We start from the raw sequence: 17,028 nt of genomic DNA, 5'->3' as shown, positions 1-17,028 counted from the left end.
AGACCCAAAGCTTCCAATACAATTATGACTGTGAGGAGTCTAGGAGTCACCCCCTTCTCGCCGGCACAGGTGGCTGTTCCCGGACCTCCTGTTCTCCCCTGAGCCCTGGGAAAGGGGGCCATGCAGCAGGCCTGGAGTCTATGAAGCCGTTGTACACGATGGCCCTGGGTCTGCTTGTCAAGTACCCAGACTCCGCACTGGGACAGCTCCGCATCGAAAGCACGCTGGATGGAAGTAGACTGTACATCACAGGGAATGGGGTTCTCTTTCAGCACGTCAAGTAAGGCCCTCCTCAGTGAATAGCTCAGTTCCACTCAGGCTGGTCTCTGCCTTTCTCCAGAAACCAACCTGGGGCCCCGCCCATGAGCCAGAGGAAAGTAGTGTCCTTGGAGGCAAACCCATCATTTTAGCTACTCCCACTACCACCACTAAACCCAGGCCTTAGAGGAGAGCACAGGTTCCAAAGGTATAAGGGTTCCCAAGGTTCAAAGGCTTCAGACTGTTTCATATTTCTGTTTTCTGCAATCCACTGCTGTTTTCAGCCCTGTACTAGGGCTGAGATGACCAGGTCACGGTCACAACCCTCAGGATGCTAGATATTTTCCCTGCCATGCAGACCTTCCTACAAAGGCCCTCCCTGAAACCCTTGGGAGTCTTGCTAGATACACAGAAATGCCAGAACTGGGGGTGAGCTCCAGAAGCGAAGTAAGGCAGGCTTCCCAAAAGAGGTGATACCTGGTCTGTGTCTCAGGGAATAAGCTTAAAGTGTCCCCATTAGTGCAGAAGCATGGATTCTAATCCTGTTTTATAGAAAAGTAAACTGATGTTTGGAGTGGAGCAATTAACTCTCTTAGGGTCACAAAATATACTGGTACCAAAACTAAATGTGAAAGTAGGTTTTCCTGAGCCCCTGGGGAGGTTAGCCAACTCTGGGCCCTTTGGGCCTTTGTGGCCCACACCATCCATCTCTCCCAGAGATGTCCCATCCCTGATGTCACAAATGCCTTTGGAGGCAGGGACTGATATTCAGACCCCCAGCCTCTTTCCTGGGCACAAACAGTATTAGTAATCTTAGGCTGCCACACAGTCACTGTGATGTCATGGGAAGACACTTAGCGGGGGCAGAATGGAAGTGGGTGGTCCCTGGCCTGGCTTCTGGAACTTCAGGCAGACCTAGAAGCTTACAGTTAGTTGATTTAGAGGGCTTTTCTGAAGTAGGTCAAGCTCAGCTCCAAGATGGTGAGTCTGTGTGTCCAAGCTCATTCTCCTATAAGACATCACCAGATTTCTGGTTAAATCAAGGAAATGAGGTTAGTAGCCACAGGTTTCAGCCGGTGTTAAGGACAAGACATTCTATGCATGAAAAGTTAGCAAGCTCCCTAGGTGTGCAGTGCTTGAGGCTCTCTCTAACAGGCCTTTCCTCTGGGCAGGAACTGGCTAGGGACTTGTCGACTGCCCCTGACTGAGACTATTTCCGAGGTGTACGAGCTCTGTGCCTTCCTGGACAAAAGGGATATCACCTATGAGCCAATGAAAGTAGCCCTGAAGACTCATCTGGAGCCGAAGAGTCTGGCACCCGTGGATGTGCTCAGTAAATGAGGAAGCTTCTTTATTTGAATTTAGCATCAGAGGAGGGCTTGGGTATCAAAAAGGAAAGTTGAGGCTGGCCAGGGCCAGGAATTGTAGATGGAAGAGGAGAGGAAATCCAACATTTGTAGGTTTTCCTAGAGGGAAATTTTCCTGTTAAGGTACCCCTCCTCACCTCAAGCCCATGAGTAGCCTCAAGTAGTACAGACTGACCTCAGTAGGGGGCCACATGGGTCTTTGAGAGCTGACATGCTGTGCTCATTTGATCCTCATAACCTCCTGGGAAGAACAGTCCCTGGGTCCATTTAACAGATAAGCCTCAAATTACTCAGTGAGCTAGTGATCAAGCTGGAGTTTGAATCTGGGTCCAAAACTAATGTTGTTTTCACCAGCTGCCTGTAACTATTAACAAAAAGTTTTTAGATCAAGTTTCCACTGCATTCCATCATTCAGCAACATTCAATATTTATTGAGCACCTACCATATACCAGGAAAGGAGATACTGGGAGTATAGAAGTGAACACAAGAGACCCAGTCCTTATCTTCATGGAGTTCACAATCTAGTGATACACCTCTTGCCTCTTCGTTACATAACATAAACCTTTTACTTATTACAAAGCTCATTAGAAACTGGTTCCCAAACATCAGAACAAAGCCTAAGTCTAGTCTCCCCCAGGAAGAGGGTCATGGATTCATCTCCCCAAAATGAAGCCCCATTCTCCAGACATACCTAGAGGCTTGGTCTCTATACCAGTGACAGATTTGATGAGTGCTGGCAGTGTGACATTAACTAAACTATAAGCACAAACATAAAGAGGGACTTCTCACCACATGAAGAGTTATACACCAAGGACACACCCAGCCAGAAACCAGAGGCAGCTGACAATGTAGGTAGACAGGAACATTAGTCCAGCTTTCTTGAGAGAGGTGGGTTGGGGGAAGAGCATCAGTGTTCTTGGGGTTGGGATTTTAGAGGGCTTACCCTTCCCACTCCCAGAGTCATCAGCTGTCCCTCCAAGCTGCCATTCCAAACCCACCTCACCACCCAGGAAACTGTAGTGAGCTGCAGAGAAAGCCTGAGAGAAGATTGGTGTCAGAGATTTCTATTTCTTCTGCTTCTCAGAAGAGGCAACACAACATGACTGAAGATACTGAGTCTTAACATGCATTATTAACTAAAATGTCCTAATTTCCCTTCTGGCCATGTGATACATTCCTTTTCACTGGTTTCCTTAGATGAGGAGTGGACAGCAGAAATCACTGTATATTCCCCCCAACAGATCGTCAAAGTTTATGTTGGAAGCCACTGGTATGCAACCACCCTGCAGACCTTGCTGAAGGTATGCTGGCCCCGGAGCTACCCTCTTTTCCTTTTGGCTTCTGTGGCTGAGCTGCTTTAGAACCTGTCATCTGACTCTCACACAGTCTCTAGCACCTGCTTAGAATAAGACCTTCCCCCTACCCCATGGCCCAAAGTGCCCTTATTGTATGAACAGCATGCTACAAACGCCCTCAGGAGTTTGGGTAGGGAGGAGACCAGTCTGAGGGGCCTGGACTGAGCAAGACACAGGGTAGGCTTACAAATGACTTGAGAGGGTGGTTTAGGGGCAGTAAAACTGAAGCAGGGTTGTTCTTGTCCCTGGATGCTCAGCTCCCCACTATCGCTCCCTGTGGCTAAAAAGATAGGGAGCTGGAAATCCCAAAGCCTAGAAAGGTCAAGAAAATGAAGTAAAAGAAGACTGACCTGCCCCTTACTAAAGACCAAGCCCTTTAACTAACAGACTGACAAGGTCTGGTGTACAACCTCTTGCAGTATCCAGAACTTCTGTCCAACCCTCAGAGAGTATACTGGATCACATACGGACAGACCCTGCTGATCCACGGGGATGGCCAAATGTTCCGACACATTCTTAACTTCCTGAGACTTGGAAAACTGTTTTTACCATCTGAATTTAAGTAAGTGATAAATGGAAGGAAATCACGTGATGAAATCCCTTCCTTGTATAATAGAAAAACCTTCAGATTGCAGCCTTCAAGGAGGTTATATTATTTCCAATATGTAAATTGCTGTCAAGGCAGCAGCTCTGAAGGCTATGCCTCTATGCACCCAGCTGCCCAGCCTGACGAGATCTTGTCATTTGCAGGGAATGGCCCCTCTTCTGCCAGGAGGTTGAGGAATACCGCATCCCATCCCTTTCAGAAGCCCTTGCCCAATGTGAGGCATACAAGTAAGGAAACTTTGCTCTGGACACCATGTTCTGGTGTTTGGACCTTTATAGTATTCTTGAGAATCCTAAGTCCCATCTCCCTGTTCTCCTTTGGGCAGAGGGGGTGGAACAGGTCCAGGATTGGCCAGTGACCTAAATGAAACCCTTTAAGAGCCCTTCACTGCCACTGTCTAGAGCTAACTAGCCAAAGGGCAGACCTGACCAACTAGTAGATGAACTAGTAGAGGCTTCTGCTCACTGACTCCCTCTTGGGAGTCTGCAGGTCATGGACCCAGGAGAAAGAATCTGAAAATGAAGAAGCTTTTCCCATCAGGAGACTGCGCGTGGTAACAGAAGGGCCAGGGTCACTGGTGGAGTTCAGTAGAGATGCCAAAGAAGTAAGTCTCAACCTTCTTTGGTTTGGTGGTGTCCTCAAAAAACCACCACAGTGTTGAGAGGTAGGCTCTACTATTGAGGGGCATGGCAAAATTAAAGGGCAGAGCCTACATGGATTCCTAACATGGTAATTGGTTTTTGAACATTGAAGGGGCACAGGGATGTGTTTGCCACTCGTGGTCTAGGATGCTGATAATATGCTCCTTTGGAGTATGTGAGGCCCCTGGGCTGGCACCACCCCCACTCAGGCTGAGCAAAGCAAATGGCTGATCTATGTGGAAGACAGGAAGACAGGATCTGGATGAATAAATTAAATCTTAGAAGTCCAAATTATTAGCTCTTGGGTGAGGCTTCAATGTGGAAGCACAACATTCCCAGAGCTGCTGTGTCCTCCCTCTCCAGACCACAGCCTGCATGCCCATGGACTTCCAATACTGCAATGACAGGACTTCATGGAATAAGGCCAAGGGGATCCTGACCAGATCCAGCCAGATGGAAGAACCTGAGCAGTACTCCCAAACCATCCAGGTGTCCCTTTGCCGAGGTGCCAAGAGGGCGGGCAATCCCAGCACATACTCCCACTGTCCAGGTCTTTGTGCCAACCCCAAATACTGGGGGGCCCACCCCGAAAGTCCTCCCAAGAAGAAATGTAGTACAGTCAACCTCACACAGAAACCTGAAACCAAAGACCCTCCTGTCACTCCCATGCAAAAACTCATCTCCCTCGTTAGGGAATGGGACATGGTCAACTGCAAACAGTGGGAATTCCAGCCCATGCCAGTCCCCCGGAGAAGCTTCATGGAGGAAGCCACTCTGCAGCTCCCTTCAGGAAGTGAGGCTGCTTCCCAGCCCAGCACCTCAGCTTCCTGGAAAAGCCATTCCACAGGCTCAGAGAAGGACCCAGCTCTGCAGGCAGGGGCTGGAGCTGGAGCCAAAGACAAGGGGCCAGAGCCAACCTTTAAGCCATATTTCCCTGTGAAAAAAGCTGTCACCCTGAAGGATTGGGGCAAGCAGAAGCCAAGGGAGAAAGGTGAGTCCTCTCTCATCCTTGACCTAAGTCTTATAAAACAGAGAGGGTAGGGGCACCTGGATGGCTCCATCAGTTAAGCATCTGACTTCAGCTTAGGTCATGATCTCATGGTTCATGAGTCCTGCATCGGGCTTTCTGTTGTTGGCACAGAGCCTTCTTCGGATCCTCTGTCCCCTTCTCTCTGTCCCTCCCCTGCCCATGTGCACACGCTCTCTCAAAAATAAACATTAAAAAACAACAACAACAACAGAGGGCAAAACTTGGCCATGACCAGAGTGAATTAGTGACAAAGTGGGGCTAGAATCCTCTGTTCACAGCTCTGCCAAGCAGTATACAGAGATGACCAGTACATTGGCATGGCTTGTGAGGCTAAGAATCTGCATGAAGCATATAGGAAGAGGGTGTTTATGAAATAATAGGAGCACAAAGGAGGTTGGAGGTTAGGGGCTGAGGACTGAGCAGGGGGAAGGAAGAAGTCTCAGGTGCTTGGGGAAACAGGTCTTGCTGGAGGCCAGGCTTCATGTGGAAAAGTGATGGGAAACAGAGCCGAAGACATAATTCATCAGGACAGGTCTTGTGGGCCAAGTTCAGGACCTGGTACACTGTTCTGACCCTAAGGGGTGTGCGCAGCCACTGAAGCATTTTAAACAATGGAGCAAGAAGCCAGGTGTGCATTCAGAAAGCTTGCTCCAGGAGTAGAGGAAATGCAGCAGCAGAAGTAGAAGTATTACAAGCGTAAGGTCAAACAGGCTAGGCAGTTGGGAGAGGAAATTGGGAAGGATCTGGCCAAAGAGGGGCCAGATTTCTGGCTTGTGTGACTGCAGTGGAGTGAGGGATTACTGAAGTGGGATGGACAGGAGGAGCTAAAGAGAGAGACGTGTTGTGTATGGTGGGGCAGTGTGGAGACAACCTAGAGGAGTTTGCTGAGAACTGCCATGTTGGGCTGTTTCCTCTGCTCCCTCAAATTCTTTCTACAGTGTTCTGGTGCTTTCCCTTTCAAAGGTTTAGGTCCTGCTTGGAGGGGCCTTCTTGGGCCCTGCCTATGAGCCCTGAGTTGGTCTGTCAAACATACTCTTCAGAGTGGACATGCATCAACAGCTCACCCAAAAAGCTCCTCTCATTTTACAGTTTTTCATGATTTCCAGTCCCCCAGCTAGGGTATTATCAGCTCTAGTTGACACCAGTCTTAGTTCAAGAGGAGTTCCCTGGAGTTCTAAAATGTAGGATTGGACTTATAATGCTTCTAGGACAATGGAGAGAGGAGAGCCAGGACAGGCTCCTGTCAGCAAAGGGTGCCACTTCTAAGAAGCTGGCAGCAGAGGCCGCTGGAAGGTTGGGGTGACTCACTGTCCTGGTCCCCTCCCCGCGTGGGCTCTGAAGTGGTTCAAGGAGAACTCCCACCCCATGTCATTTTCACAGAAAGCCCTGGCCCTGAGCAGCCTTTGCCTGAGGCCAATGAGGTGGACAGCGCAGGGATCATCCTCAAAGTGACCCACCCCCCCGTGGTGGGCAGCGATGGCTCCTGCATGTTCTTTGAGGACAGCATCATCTACACTACACAGATGGACAACCTCAAGCATACGCTGCCTACAGCCAGCCCCCAGCCCAGAGGTGAGACTCGAGCCATACCTGGCCCTGCACTTCATTGTGGAGGTGCCTGAGCCCCTAGACAGGGTACTTCAGGAAAACACTCTCGCTCGGGAGCCTTACACCTCTCTCCTTCCAGGCTGGCTCTAAGGCCTTAGCCACAGCAGATGTGGCCATATCCACTCTCTCCTCCACAGAGGTGACTTTCCTGAGTTTCTCTCTATCCTGGGAAGAGATGTTTTATGCACAAAAATGTCACCGTTTCCTGACTGACATCATCCTGGATTCCATCAGGCAAAAGGACCCCAAAGCCATGACAGCCAAGGTGGTCTCTCTGGCCAACCAGCTATGGGTATGTGTGACAGGCCCCAGACCTTGCTCTTTGTCTGTCCCCCTGTCCACATGATAAGTGGTGCCAGCCAATGGGAATAGGTCAGGGGCACAAGGGTGGCATGAAGAGCAGGGATATGAAGACAGGGCAGCAGCATCTGGACCAAGCCTTGACCGAGAAGTAGCTTGGAATAACAGTAGTCTCCGATCCCTGGAGCTCCTGCAGACCCAGGGAAGCCCCTGCTCTGCATCCCACTCTTAAAGGCAGGAAGTAAATGTGTGTCAGGCAACTGCTTCCAGCCCTGCCTGACCAGGGGCTTTCCTGGCAGACCCTGCACATCAGCCCCAAGCAGTTTGTGGTGGATTTGCTGGCCATCACCGGCTTCAAGGATGACCGGCACACCCAAGAACGCCTGTACAGCTGGGTGGAGGTGAGGGCCGCTTGTACCCCACTGGGAAAATTGACCCTGTGGACACCTCAAATGGACACTGTCTTGCTGCCAGGCCAGCACTGCCCAGAAGGCAAGGCAGGCAGCTAGACCTCTGGTCCCTGGTCCCAAGGAGGGAGAAACAATGGTTTGAAATTAATCAGTCCAGAGTGATCAAAAAGCAGTATTCAGGCCACTGGTTTTTTTAAGTTTTCCTCCAATGGTACCAATTTTGCCTTTATCACTAACACCCCGGCCATGCTTGGGAAGCACATCACATGAGCTCAAGCTTTTAGGGTGTTGAAATCAGAGAAACTATTGGGAGTCAGACCTTTTTGACCACTAATACCAACTTCACCTACTGAGCCATATCACCACTTTCACACATTCCTTTCATATATAAGCTGCTTTAAAGTATTCTTTACCCAGAAAAAAAAAATGTTCAATGAGATCAAAGGAATAACCCAGGTTTTTTATTTTTGCTTTTTGATTCCTTAAAATAATTTTAGGGTTTAAAGTTTTCATCTTAACATTATAGCTGAAAAAGATTTAGCTAATTTCTCATTAATCTGATATTTTTTGTAATCAAGTACGTTATTATAATACTTTTCACTCTAAATACACTGGTGCCCAGTTACTATTAGGCCTCTGGCTAGTCTATTGATTAGAAAGGTAATGTCAGCATATGCAGCTAGAAAAGTAGAAAACCAGTGGCTGGAAACGTGTATTTTTGACCCTCTGGTCATTCTGGTAGCCATTCATAGCCACAAGCTTGTGAGATACCTCTGGGCAGAACTGAGCCCAGAACATCAAAAGTCCCCGACAGGCCTTGCCCCACCCCTGCCCAGATGGGGAGGACCCCGCCTACTCAGTTACAATAGGCAACCAGCCAAGAAGTAAGGGATAAGATGGGACTTTCCTTCTAGCTCACGCTGCCTTTCGCCAGGAAATATGGCCGCTGCATGGACCTGCTCATCCAGAGGGGCCTGTCTAGGTCTGTCTCTTACTCTGTCCTGGGCAAGTACTTACAAGAGAGCTAGGGTGACCAGAGATGCTGCCCTCACAATACCCCCATCTGCCAAGGCTCATTTAAAGAATACATGTGTCCATATGAAAGTGTATCAGTCTATTTTTATTATAAATAAAGAGTAATTTATGAGTCAAGGGCCTGGACTCTCTGAAACACCAAAGACCAACAAGTGAAATAATTTTAGAGAATAGCTCCAATTGAAAGCTCTTCAAAAGGTGTTGAATCAATATAACCAAACTGACCCAAGAAAGAAGGGCTGGGCTTGGGCAACCAAGGCAGTCAAGAGTTAAGGGTACAATAGAGGTGGGCTTGCCCCTAAGTTTGAGAAGCTTGGCTTTGAGACCAGGGATTGGGAAGCAACTGCTGGGAACCCCACTATGTTCCTCCTGAGAGGTGGGGCAGCCCAATCACTGTCCAGAGCAACTTGGTGCCCCACCAAGTGGGGCGTGGGGCCTACAAGGCTTGGTAGGCCTACCAAGCCTACAGCGTGGAAACACCCACTCTGCTCTAGCCTAAACCTAACGTGTAATTGGGGTGGAAGCCGGAAAGGGAATAAAAGGGGACATGGGGCCAGAGGCTCAGGATCAGGGCACTCACTCAGGCTTTGCTGCCAGGCTCCCTAGGACAGGTCCCTGCCAGTCTGCCAATGGGCACAGACATCAGAAAGAGCAGTCAATAGGGCAGTGCATGTGGGCTGGAGGTGGCCCACATACCAGTCACGTTCTGGTCATAGCAGATCCTGAGAGAGGTGATATTTCTTGGAGCTACAAGCTGCTGGATCCACTGCCTGCCTTCCAGCCCAGGCTCAGACCTGCGGTTGACAAGCTAGGTGTGACTGCCTGTTTCCTCAACTAAAGGTCCAGGTGGGATCTCTGGGGTATGGCCCTGGCCCACACACCCCCATTTCCTCCTAAAGGAAAGACAGGCATAGGCCTGAGCTGGGGCTGGTAGAAAGAGGACAAAATGATACTCACATAGGACAAGTCCTCAAGACCTCTGCCCAGGGCCCACCCTGACATATAGCTGCTGTCAGAGCCACTGGATCCACTGGCTGATTGGCACTGGGATGACACCTCTGAGTCTTCAGGAGCTGGGGAGGAGGAAAGTGAGCTGTCACAGGGGAGGGCCAGACCCTAAGCAGTGCCCTCTTGCCTCTGGCTAAGCCCAGACCTACTCAAAGACAGCTGGCTGCCCAGCTCCGCTTCAGCCTCCAGTGCTGCTTCCTCTGGGAAGCTGGTAGAATACAGGGGCCAGCGGAGTCCCAGAAGAGCCGGGTCTCTGTACAGATGCAGGTTGAGGGACCCCAGCATAGAGCAAGAGGCAGGGTCTCCAGGAAGGGAGCTCAAGGCCCCCAGACAGGGGCTCTCATAGTCAAACGGGGCCACAGCAACAGAGGCCCGAGAGCGAATGTCTGTGTAAGAGAGAGGGTCAGGTTGGGACAGGCCAGAGCCCACCTGGGCCAAGGTCCTGAAGGGAGCACAGGCAAGGGGTGACAGAGGTCATTATTATCTCCCATGCAGCATTCCACACCCACACTCCCCTGTAGCCTGCCTGCTACCTCGGCACTTCAGGATGTAGTTGACAGTGCGGTCGTTGATAGCTTCCTCGCTGGGGTCGATGTCCTGCAAGGCCTTGTTCCCCACACCCATGGACACCATCTCAGCCATGCGAACCTCTGGGTGGAGAGTGAGCATAGGTGGGGCCTCTCTGGACATCAGCCTTGCCCTTAGGCCTCTGTGTCTACCAACCCCTTGAGTAAGTCCTTCCTCTACATCCATACCCAGCATATTAGCCATCCTGTGCACTGGGCCTTTCTGGTGCTATACTCTCCTCCCAACAATCCTGGGGACAAGTGTCATACTCAGGTTAACACTGTGTCCACAGTCGGGGACAGTGACAGCGGGACTGCCTGACTTTGAAGTTCCTTTCCTACACTGGCTGCTGCTGTTGGACCTCCCTGCTCCCAAGCATTCCAGGTCCCTAGGCCCTGTATGGGGCCCTGTGGGACGTAAGCTCTCCAGGAAGGGGACCGTTGGATGAAATAGGGGCAGGGACCCACCCTTGTTGTAGATGGCCTGCCTCCAGAGCAGACGAGAAATGTCAGCTGTCCAAGCCTGCTTGGTGGCCAAGCTGGCAGCCTGCAGCACAAAGGTGTCCCTGGCCTTGCGACGGCGGAACCAGATCTCAAACCGCAGGTTGTTATCCCCACAGCACTCAGTGAGGCCCAAGTCTGCCGTCTGTGTGGCCAGGAGAGGGGCTTGGTGAGGCCAGAGGGGGTGAGGGTAGGGCAGGGAGCATAGGAGGGGTCGAGTGGGCCTACCTTGAAGGAACGCTTATAGGAGTATGTGTCAATGCCCGTGGGTCCTCGGCGAGGCTTGCTGAAGAGCAGTAGCTCCTCAAAGAGGAAAACGCGGCGCAAGGACTTACGGCGCCCAGCACGTACCATGAACTCATCCTGTCGCACCAGCTGACCCTGTTCCTTCAGGTTAACCTGCCAAGGTGGGGCCCAGTGAGTGCCCAGCCTCTCCTGCCCCCTCTCTTCACACCCACCGCACCTGCCCACCATAGCCTGGCATGACTCACATCACAGCCCTGGATGGCGTCCATAGCTAGCAGGTCATTGCCATGTCGCAACTGGAAGCGGACAAGGCTCTGGGCAGCCCGCAGGGCACTCAGCTCCTGCACAGCACCCCCGCAGGCCCTTGCCAGTTCCTGCAGCAGCAATGCATACTTGCTCATACGCTGGATGGGCTTCAGCAGGTAGGAGGCCAAGTCCAGGTGGTCCCCCAGTGCTTGCTGCTTGTCCTGCCAGGTGGGTAGGAGACCATCAGGTGGCTTCAAGGTACTTACTTCCTCCATCCCCTCCTCCCCTTGTCTCAGGCTCATCTACCTTGAAGAAGACATGACCGAAGCTGGTCATCAGGGCATCAGAGCGAGGTTTATTCTTGCTGTAGAGTGCATACATCCCAAACTGCAACCTCTGTGAGGACACACAGATCAGTCCAGGTGCAAGGGGGCCAGATACCCTCAGCCTGGGAGGACCAAAATGCCAACAAACAATTCCCCGGGAAGATTCCCCCTGCAGATCCAGTCTGCCTGGCTTTGAATGAGGGGTAACCTGGAAAGAACAGGCACTGTGCCGAATGGGGCTTGCCCACAGGGCCTCTGCTCCTCCCATTGTCTTGGACCACCACTCTGGGCTCCCTCACCTTGGACTACTCCTCTTGCTCACTACACTCAGCCACTTTGACCTGTCTTTTCCTTGACCACTGAGCCTCTTCCCTGCCCCAAAGCTTTACACTTGATCTTTCCTCTGGATAGAACGCTCTGAGACCAGCCCCTCCCCTGGCCTCAGCCTGTTAAAGAGGCCTCTAACTGCCCCACCCCCCAACCCCACTACTAAATCACGATCATGTATATATCCTGATTATTTTCTTCCTGACCCCAACTACCATCTGGAATTACCTTTTTTACTTTTGTCTCCTCTACTAAACGTGATTACCTACAGGGACAGGGACCTTACTGGTCTTGCTCATAGCTATACCCAGCACAGACCCTGGCACCAGGCATGTGCTAAGATCTCTTTATTGAACGTGGCAGAATCAGGTAGGGGCTGTGTGACCTGTGGGCTTACATGGCGCAGGAACGCATAGGCTACCCGGGATGGGTGCTGGGTACAGGCCTCCAGCTCACGCAGGAAGAAATGACAATGGAAGTCCCGCAGCTTCTCCAGGTTGCCAAAGAGGTGGGCACGCTGGCCACGGAGGCCCTGGGGCACATCGGGGCGATCCAGCTCAGGGAAGTAGTTCTCCACGGTGTAATCAAGAGCTCGGACATACTCCCGCTCTGTAGCCACCATCTCTGCCAATACCAGCTGGAGCCTACCAGACAGGTGGAGTCAAGATTCAAGACATCTCTCCTGCCACTGCCCTCCCTGCCCTGCCCTCTGCCTGCACCTGTTGGGGGTCCTGGGGTCAGAACTGCCTGGTGGAAGCATGGTAGGGGATGACCCTGGCTGGGCACCACCTTCAGCGTCTGGTCCGTGGGAAGCAGCCACAATAGCCGCATGGTGGCAGTGGTGGGCAGGCTCTCTGAGACTCTGCCCCAGATTCTGATCGAGGCTATATGCCTTCCTCAGGGGAGGGGTGGCAGATGCAGCAGGGAAACGGCTGACACACAGGCTAGCTGTGCTGCCCGTTGTGGTCGTCGTCAGTGGTGGCTTCAGTGCAGCCTCTAGCTTCTGGTCCAGGGCCAGCCAGGTGTCCTGGCATCGTGCCCAGGCCCAGTGGCACTCCTGGCGAATGCCCTCGGAGCCCAACCCTGTGGCCAGAGCCCACATCTTTCGGAAGTGGGCAGGAGGCAAGTCAGGGTGCTTGGTCCAATGCAGCTGCAGCCGTTGCAGCACGACCCCTGGGCGCTCCTGCTCCAGCTCTGCCAACACCCTCTGCCCCTCCTCAGCCCATGTCGAGGCCTGTAACACCAAGGCCAGAGAGGCACTGAAGGCAGAGCCCACCAAAACCATTGAGCCTTCTCTTCTACCCACTCCCCCAGCCCCCCAGAATGATGGCTCAGGCCACACCCCCAGTGGTTGAATTTTGGGGTCAGACCAAAGACAAGGAGAGAGAAGAGGCAGGATGTCCTGAAAGAGCTCAGGCTGTGATGAAGCCAGGAAGCCACCCCTCCATCCCCACTGACCACCTGGAACCAGGGACAGGACACCGCACCTACCTGCTTGAAAAAATGCAACAGCCTCTGAGCATCTGCCAGCCGCTGCCGCCGCTGGGCCAAAGCCCTGGAGAAGTCAGTCAGCTGGGCTTGCAGGGCCAGAAAGCGGGCCCCAGCAGCGCCCAGCTCAGCAGCCTCCCAGCCAGCCAGTGGCTGCAGAAACCTCTCCCCTCGCCGGACCTGCTCCTGGAGACAAAGACTGGGCTTAGCAAATCTGGGCCATGGTCTAGCCCCTGAGCAGTCCTTTCCACAGATATCTACACGTCATTGTCAAGTCTCTCTTGTGACTGAAGACCCTCCCCCCACACCCCCATCCACTCCCCTGTCTCTGTGCCTCTCTACACAAACTTCCTGGAGGAATTATTCTCCTCGGTATCAGGTATCACTGTTTCTTCACCTCATCAGCCTAGTGCAACCTCACTGCCACCTCCATCCCCAGCAATTGTCAGGCTTCGTCTGACCATTGCTCAGCAGCCTCCAATCCTCTCTCTTACAGCTCCCCAACTCCTCCCCACTCACCCTATTCTCCTCCTGCTCCCCATCCCTCACCAGAGCCATTCAACACTGGTGTTCCTGAACACAGTCCACACTTTCTCTCCTGAGCCAATCTTATGTGACCGTCAAATATCATCCACACACCTATGTCCACCAAGTGACCCTGTATGGCCAGGTCTTTCTTCTGAGTTCCAGGCCAATCCCCATGGGTCTCAGTCCCTTATGGTCATCTCCAGAGCACACCCAAGACTGGACTGATGAATCCCCTTGCCTCAGAAGGCCCTTGTCTCCTGGTCGTTCTCTCAGAAGAGACGTCCACTCACCCCTACAACCTCCCTCTCCTTCTTTTTTTGCTTTTTAATTGTATTTGAGAAAGAGACAGCACACATGTGCAAGCATGGGAGGGGGGTGAAGGGAGAGAGAGAGAGAATCCCCAGCAGGGTCCACATAATGCAGTGCTCGATCCCACAACCCTGGGATCACGACCTGAGCCAAAATCAAGAGTCAGACGCTCAACAAACTGTGCCACCCAGGCGCCCCTTCCCTCTCCTACTTACCCCACATAGCAAATCCCGGCAATTTCTAAAATCAGTCTCCTCTGCCACCATCTGGCTAGAGAAAGCATCATTCCCACTGGGCCATTGCAAATGCCTCTGTGGACTCTACATGTCAGTCCTTCAAATCACTGTCTAACCAAAAACTAAGATAATCTTCATAGAACATGGATCTGATTGTGACTTTTCCACTTAAATTTTATACTGCTACAGGACCCAGGAATCTGGCCACTGACTGTTTTTCCAGCTTCATTTTACCTCATCTTATTTCACTCTCTCTCCTTCTACTGCCCTGCATTTCAACCTCACTATCCTTCTTATGGTTCCTCAGGCAAGCCGTGCTCCTTCCTGCCACAGAACCTTTGCACATGCTCTTTGTTCCCTCAGGTGGGAATGTCTCTCAACCCCAATCCCTCTTTCTCCTGGTTAACCTATTCTTCAGCTCTCATCTCAAAAGTCAGTATCTCAAGAAAGCTAGACCAACACCCCTTCTGGGTCAGGTCTTTTTTTTTTTTTTAATTTTTTTTTTTTACGTTTATTTATTTTTGAGACAGAAGGAGACAGACCATGAACGGGGGAGGGTCAGAGAGAGAGGGAGACATAGAATCCGATGTAGGCACCAGGCTCTGAGCTGTCAGCAGAGCCCGATGCGGGGCTCGAACTCACGGACCATGAGATCATGACCTGAGCTGAAGTCGGCTTAACTGACTGAGCCACCCAGGCGCCCCTCAGGTCTTTTGTAATAAACTCAGAACCACCTGTGTTCTTTCCGGAGCTTTTGCCTCAGTTTGCAATCACACATACGTGGCTCTGAACCTTTGACTACCATTGATGTCTGCTGGATTGTAAATTCCAAGAGAGAAATGGATAGATTTGCTCTCACCCATCCTGCATTCCTAGTCCCTAGCAAACTGACCCAATACCTAGGGAATAAACAAGTAACCAAACTCACCTGAGCAACCTGGTCCAGCTCCTGAAAAGGGCCTTGGGCCTGGAGCAGCATGTCCAGTGAGGGCTCCCTTAGCTCCTCAAGTGCTGGCCAGCCCACCTGCTGTAGCCATACTTCAATCTGGAGGGGCACAAACAGGGAAAAGAATGCTGCTGTGGGGTGAAGGTCATGCTTGAGATCAGAGGCAGGGCCCATCTGAGCAGATAGTTCCCACCTGGTGCAGCCTGCCTTCCTGGGCCTCCAGAGTCTGGACCAACTCTAGTGCCTGTACTCGCCGGTTGCTCTGCAGGGTCAGTTGGTGCAGCAGTCCATCTACACGGCCATAGAGCTCATCAACTTCATCCACTGCTGGCCTGGTACAGGGTACATGGTCTTACGACTCCTATTAGATGCCTTGTTTCACTCCACCCTGTCCTGGGACCACAATCCTGGCTGGTTCTGAGCCAGCCAGCTGAGTCCTTGGCATGGAATATGGTGGGCTGGGGCAAGAGTGGGGATCTGAGTTTGCGTCTACCTGTAGTCTGGGCTCAAGGTCACCTCTGGGACCTCTTGCTTCAACCATGCCAGCTCCAACCCCCCCTGGAACTGTAGCCATGCTAGCCAGGGTGAGTCTAGCACGTGCTGCATCAGGACTTGTGTCTGTTGGAGCAGCCGACCAACTTCCTATGATTAAGGGCAACAGTCAGTGGAGGTGAGCATCGGAGAAAAGGAGGAAGACAGCATCTGGAGAGGTGTTGAGGGGATACTCACCCCAGACTCCATGGGCTGGGGCACAGCTTTCATGCTCTCAATGGCCTCCTGGAGCAAGGCACAAACCACCTGGAAGCTTTGCAGTAGGGCTTCCAGACGCTGTGAACAAGGGTAGGCATGACCAGAGTAGTGCAGTGCTGGTCCCAGGCATCCTGGATCCCAGGCCACTGCAGCCAGCTTTGCACTGCTCAAACCAACCCAGGAGAGGCTCCTCTGCTGGCCAGGTTGCCTGCCACCCACCCTATGCCCCGACCCACTGCACTGACCATCCGGAAGTCCAGCCAGGTCTGGTGGCAGTAAGGCAGGCCTCCTCCCATTGAAGCTGGCAACCCAGAAGTGGAGATGTAGGTCAGCAGGCTCTGATGAGAGGGCAGCTGCTGCAGCTGCAAGAAAAGACGGTGTAATGGCTCCTGCCTGGTGGGAAAGCATCCCACCTCCACCCCTAGCCAAAATGGCTCAGTACCTGCAGCCTGGAAGGCACCTCCTCTGGCATCTTTCCCACCAGCAGCACCTGGTATACTGACCCTACGGCTGCTTCCTGCAAGGAATTTGAGTTTAGCCATGTCCCCAACCCTATTTAAAAGGAATGGCTGAAGGCAGAGGAAGATACAATCCTGTACTCACTTGTAGTTGGCTGAGCCCCCAGAAGAGAGAAGAACTTGGGGAACAAACTCGGGCATCCACCAGCACGGTCAATCCCAGGGCCTGTACTTCAGGCCTAAAGAGGCAGACTTCAGTTAAGTACCTAATTCCCCAACCTTGCCACCTCCTGGCTCCAGCTCCCCCCAACCTCCTCTCTATAACCTGGGAATGCTTCGCAGGTAGAGCAGGAGGCGAGTAAGTTCATGGCTACTGCACTTGGGGTAGAGCCAGGCTGGGCTATGGGCACACAGAAGCAACACTGCCCGGCCTTCTACATCCCGAGTCCCTGTGGGGAGAAGACAATGAACACCTGCCCAA

General features: G+C 52.2%; 2 protein-coding genes across 8 annotated transcripts in view; one reads left to right on the top strand and one right to left on the bottom strand.

The window, feature by feature from the left end:
- KCTD19 (potassium channel tetramerization domain containing 19) overlaps positions 1-8,729 on the top strand; it is a 31,623-nt gene extending 22,894 nt beyond the window's left edge. For 2 of the 6 annotated variants that reach the window (XM_060650484.1, XM_060650483.2), the window contains 11 exons: positions 70-280; positions 1,431-1,591; positions 2,824-2,927; positions 3,401-3,543; positions 3,732-3,815; positions 4,078-4,192; positions 4,593-5,220; positions 6,640-6,831; positions 7,005-7,159; positions 7,467-7,568; positions 8,492-8,729. In XM_060650484.1, coding sequence (XP_060506467.1) covers positions 70-280; positions 1,431-1,591; positions 2,824-2,927; positions 3,401-3,543; positions 3,732-3,815; positions 4,078-4,192; positions 4,593-5,220; positions 6,640-6,831; positions 7,005-7,159; positions 7,467-7,568; positions 8,492-8,605 — 2,009 coding nt within the window. In that variant the 3' untranslated portion in view covers positions 8,606-8,729. Of the gene's footprint in view, positions 1-69; positions 281-1,430; positions 1,592-2,823; positions 2,928-3,400; positions 3,544-3,731; positions 3,816-4,077; positions 4,193-4,592; positions 5,221-6,639; positions 6,832-6,946; positions 7,160-7,466; positions 7,569-8,491 lie in introns of those variants that run through there. The other 4 variants (XM_060650485.2, XM_060650487.2, XM_060650486.2 and 1 more) reach the window with 4 other exon arrangements.
- Positions 1-17,028, bottom strand: part of PLEKHG4 (pleckstrin homology and RhoGEF domain containing G4) — a 37,050-nt gene that overhangs the window by 16,928 nt on the left and 3,094 nt on the right. The window contains exons 4-22 of one of the 2 annotated variants that reach the window (XM_060650481.2): positions 16,873-16,996; positions 16,693-16,786; positions 16,532-16,606; positions 16,335-16,451; positions 16,069-16,167; positions 15,833-15,981; positions 15,533-15,671; positions 15,322-15,438; positions 13,324-13,506; positions 12,552-13,066; positions 12,230-12,476; positions 11,486-11,575; positions 11,179-11,400; positions 10,916-11,086; positions 10,655-10,832; positions 10,154-10,270; positions 9,770-10,006; positions 9,570-9,685; positions 8,677-9,406 (exon numbers count right to left, since the gene is read on the bottom strand). In XM_060650481.2, the coding sequence (XP_060506464.2) occupies positions 9,401-9,406; positions 9,570-9,685; positions 9,770-10,006; positions 10,154-10,270; positions 10,655-10,832; positions 10,916-11,086; positions 11,179-11,400; positions 11,486-11,575; positions 12,230-12,476; positions 12,552-13,066; positions 13,324-13,506; positions 15,322-15,438; positions 15,533-15,671; positions 15,833-15,981; positions 16,069-16,167; positions 16,335-16,451; positions 16,532-16,606; positions 16,693-16,786; positions 16,873-16,996 (2,996 nt within the window). In that variant the 3' untranslated portion in view covers positions 8,677-9,400. Of the gene's footprint in view, positions 1-8,676; positions 9,407-9,569; positions 9,686-9,769; positions 10,007-10,153; positions 10,271-10,654; positions 10,833-10,915; positions 11,087-11,178; positions 11,401-11,485; positions 11,576-12,229; positions 12,477-12,551; positions 13,067-13,323; positions 13,507-15,321; positions 15,439-15,532; positions 15,672-15,832; positions 15,982-16,068; positions 16,168-16,334; positions 16,452-16,531; positions 16,607-16,692; positions 16,787-16,872; positions 16,997-17,028 lie in introns of those variants that run through there. The other variant, XM_060650482.2, reaches the window with a different exon arrangement.

This window comes from Panthera onca, chromosome E2 (genome assembly GCF_046562875.1).
Source record: "Panthera onca isolate mPanOnc1 chromosome E2, mPanOnc1 haplotype 2, whole genome shotgun sequence".
NCBI classification, from domain to species: domain Eukaryota; kingdom Metazoa; phylum Chordata; class Mammalia; order Carnivora; family Felidae; genus Panthera; species Panthera onca.
Note: the sequence above shows the minus strand (reverse complement) of the source record. Positions and strands in the feature narration are given on the sequence as shown.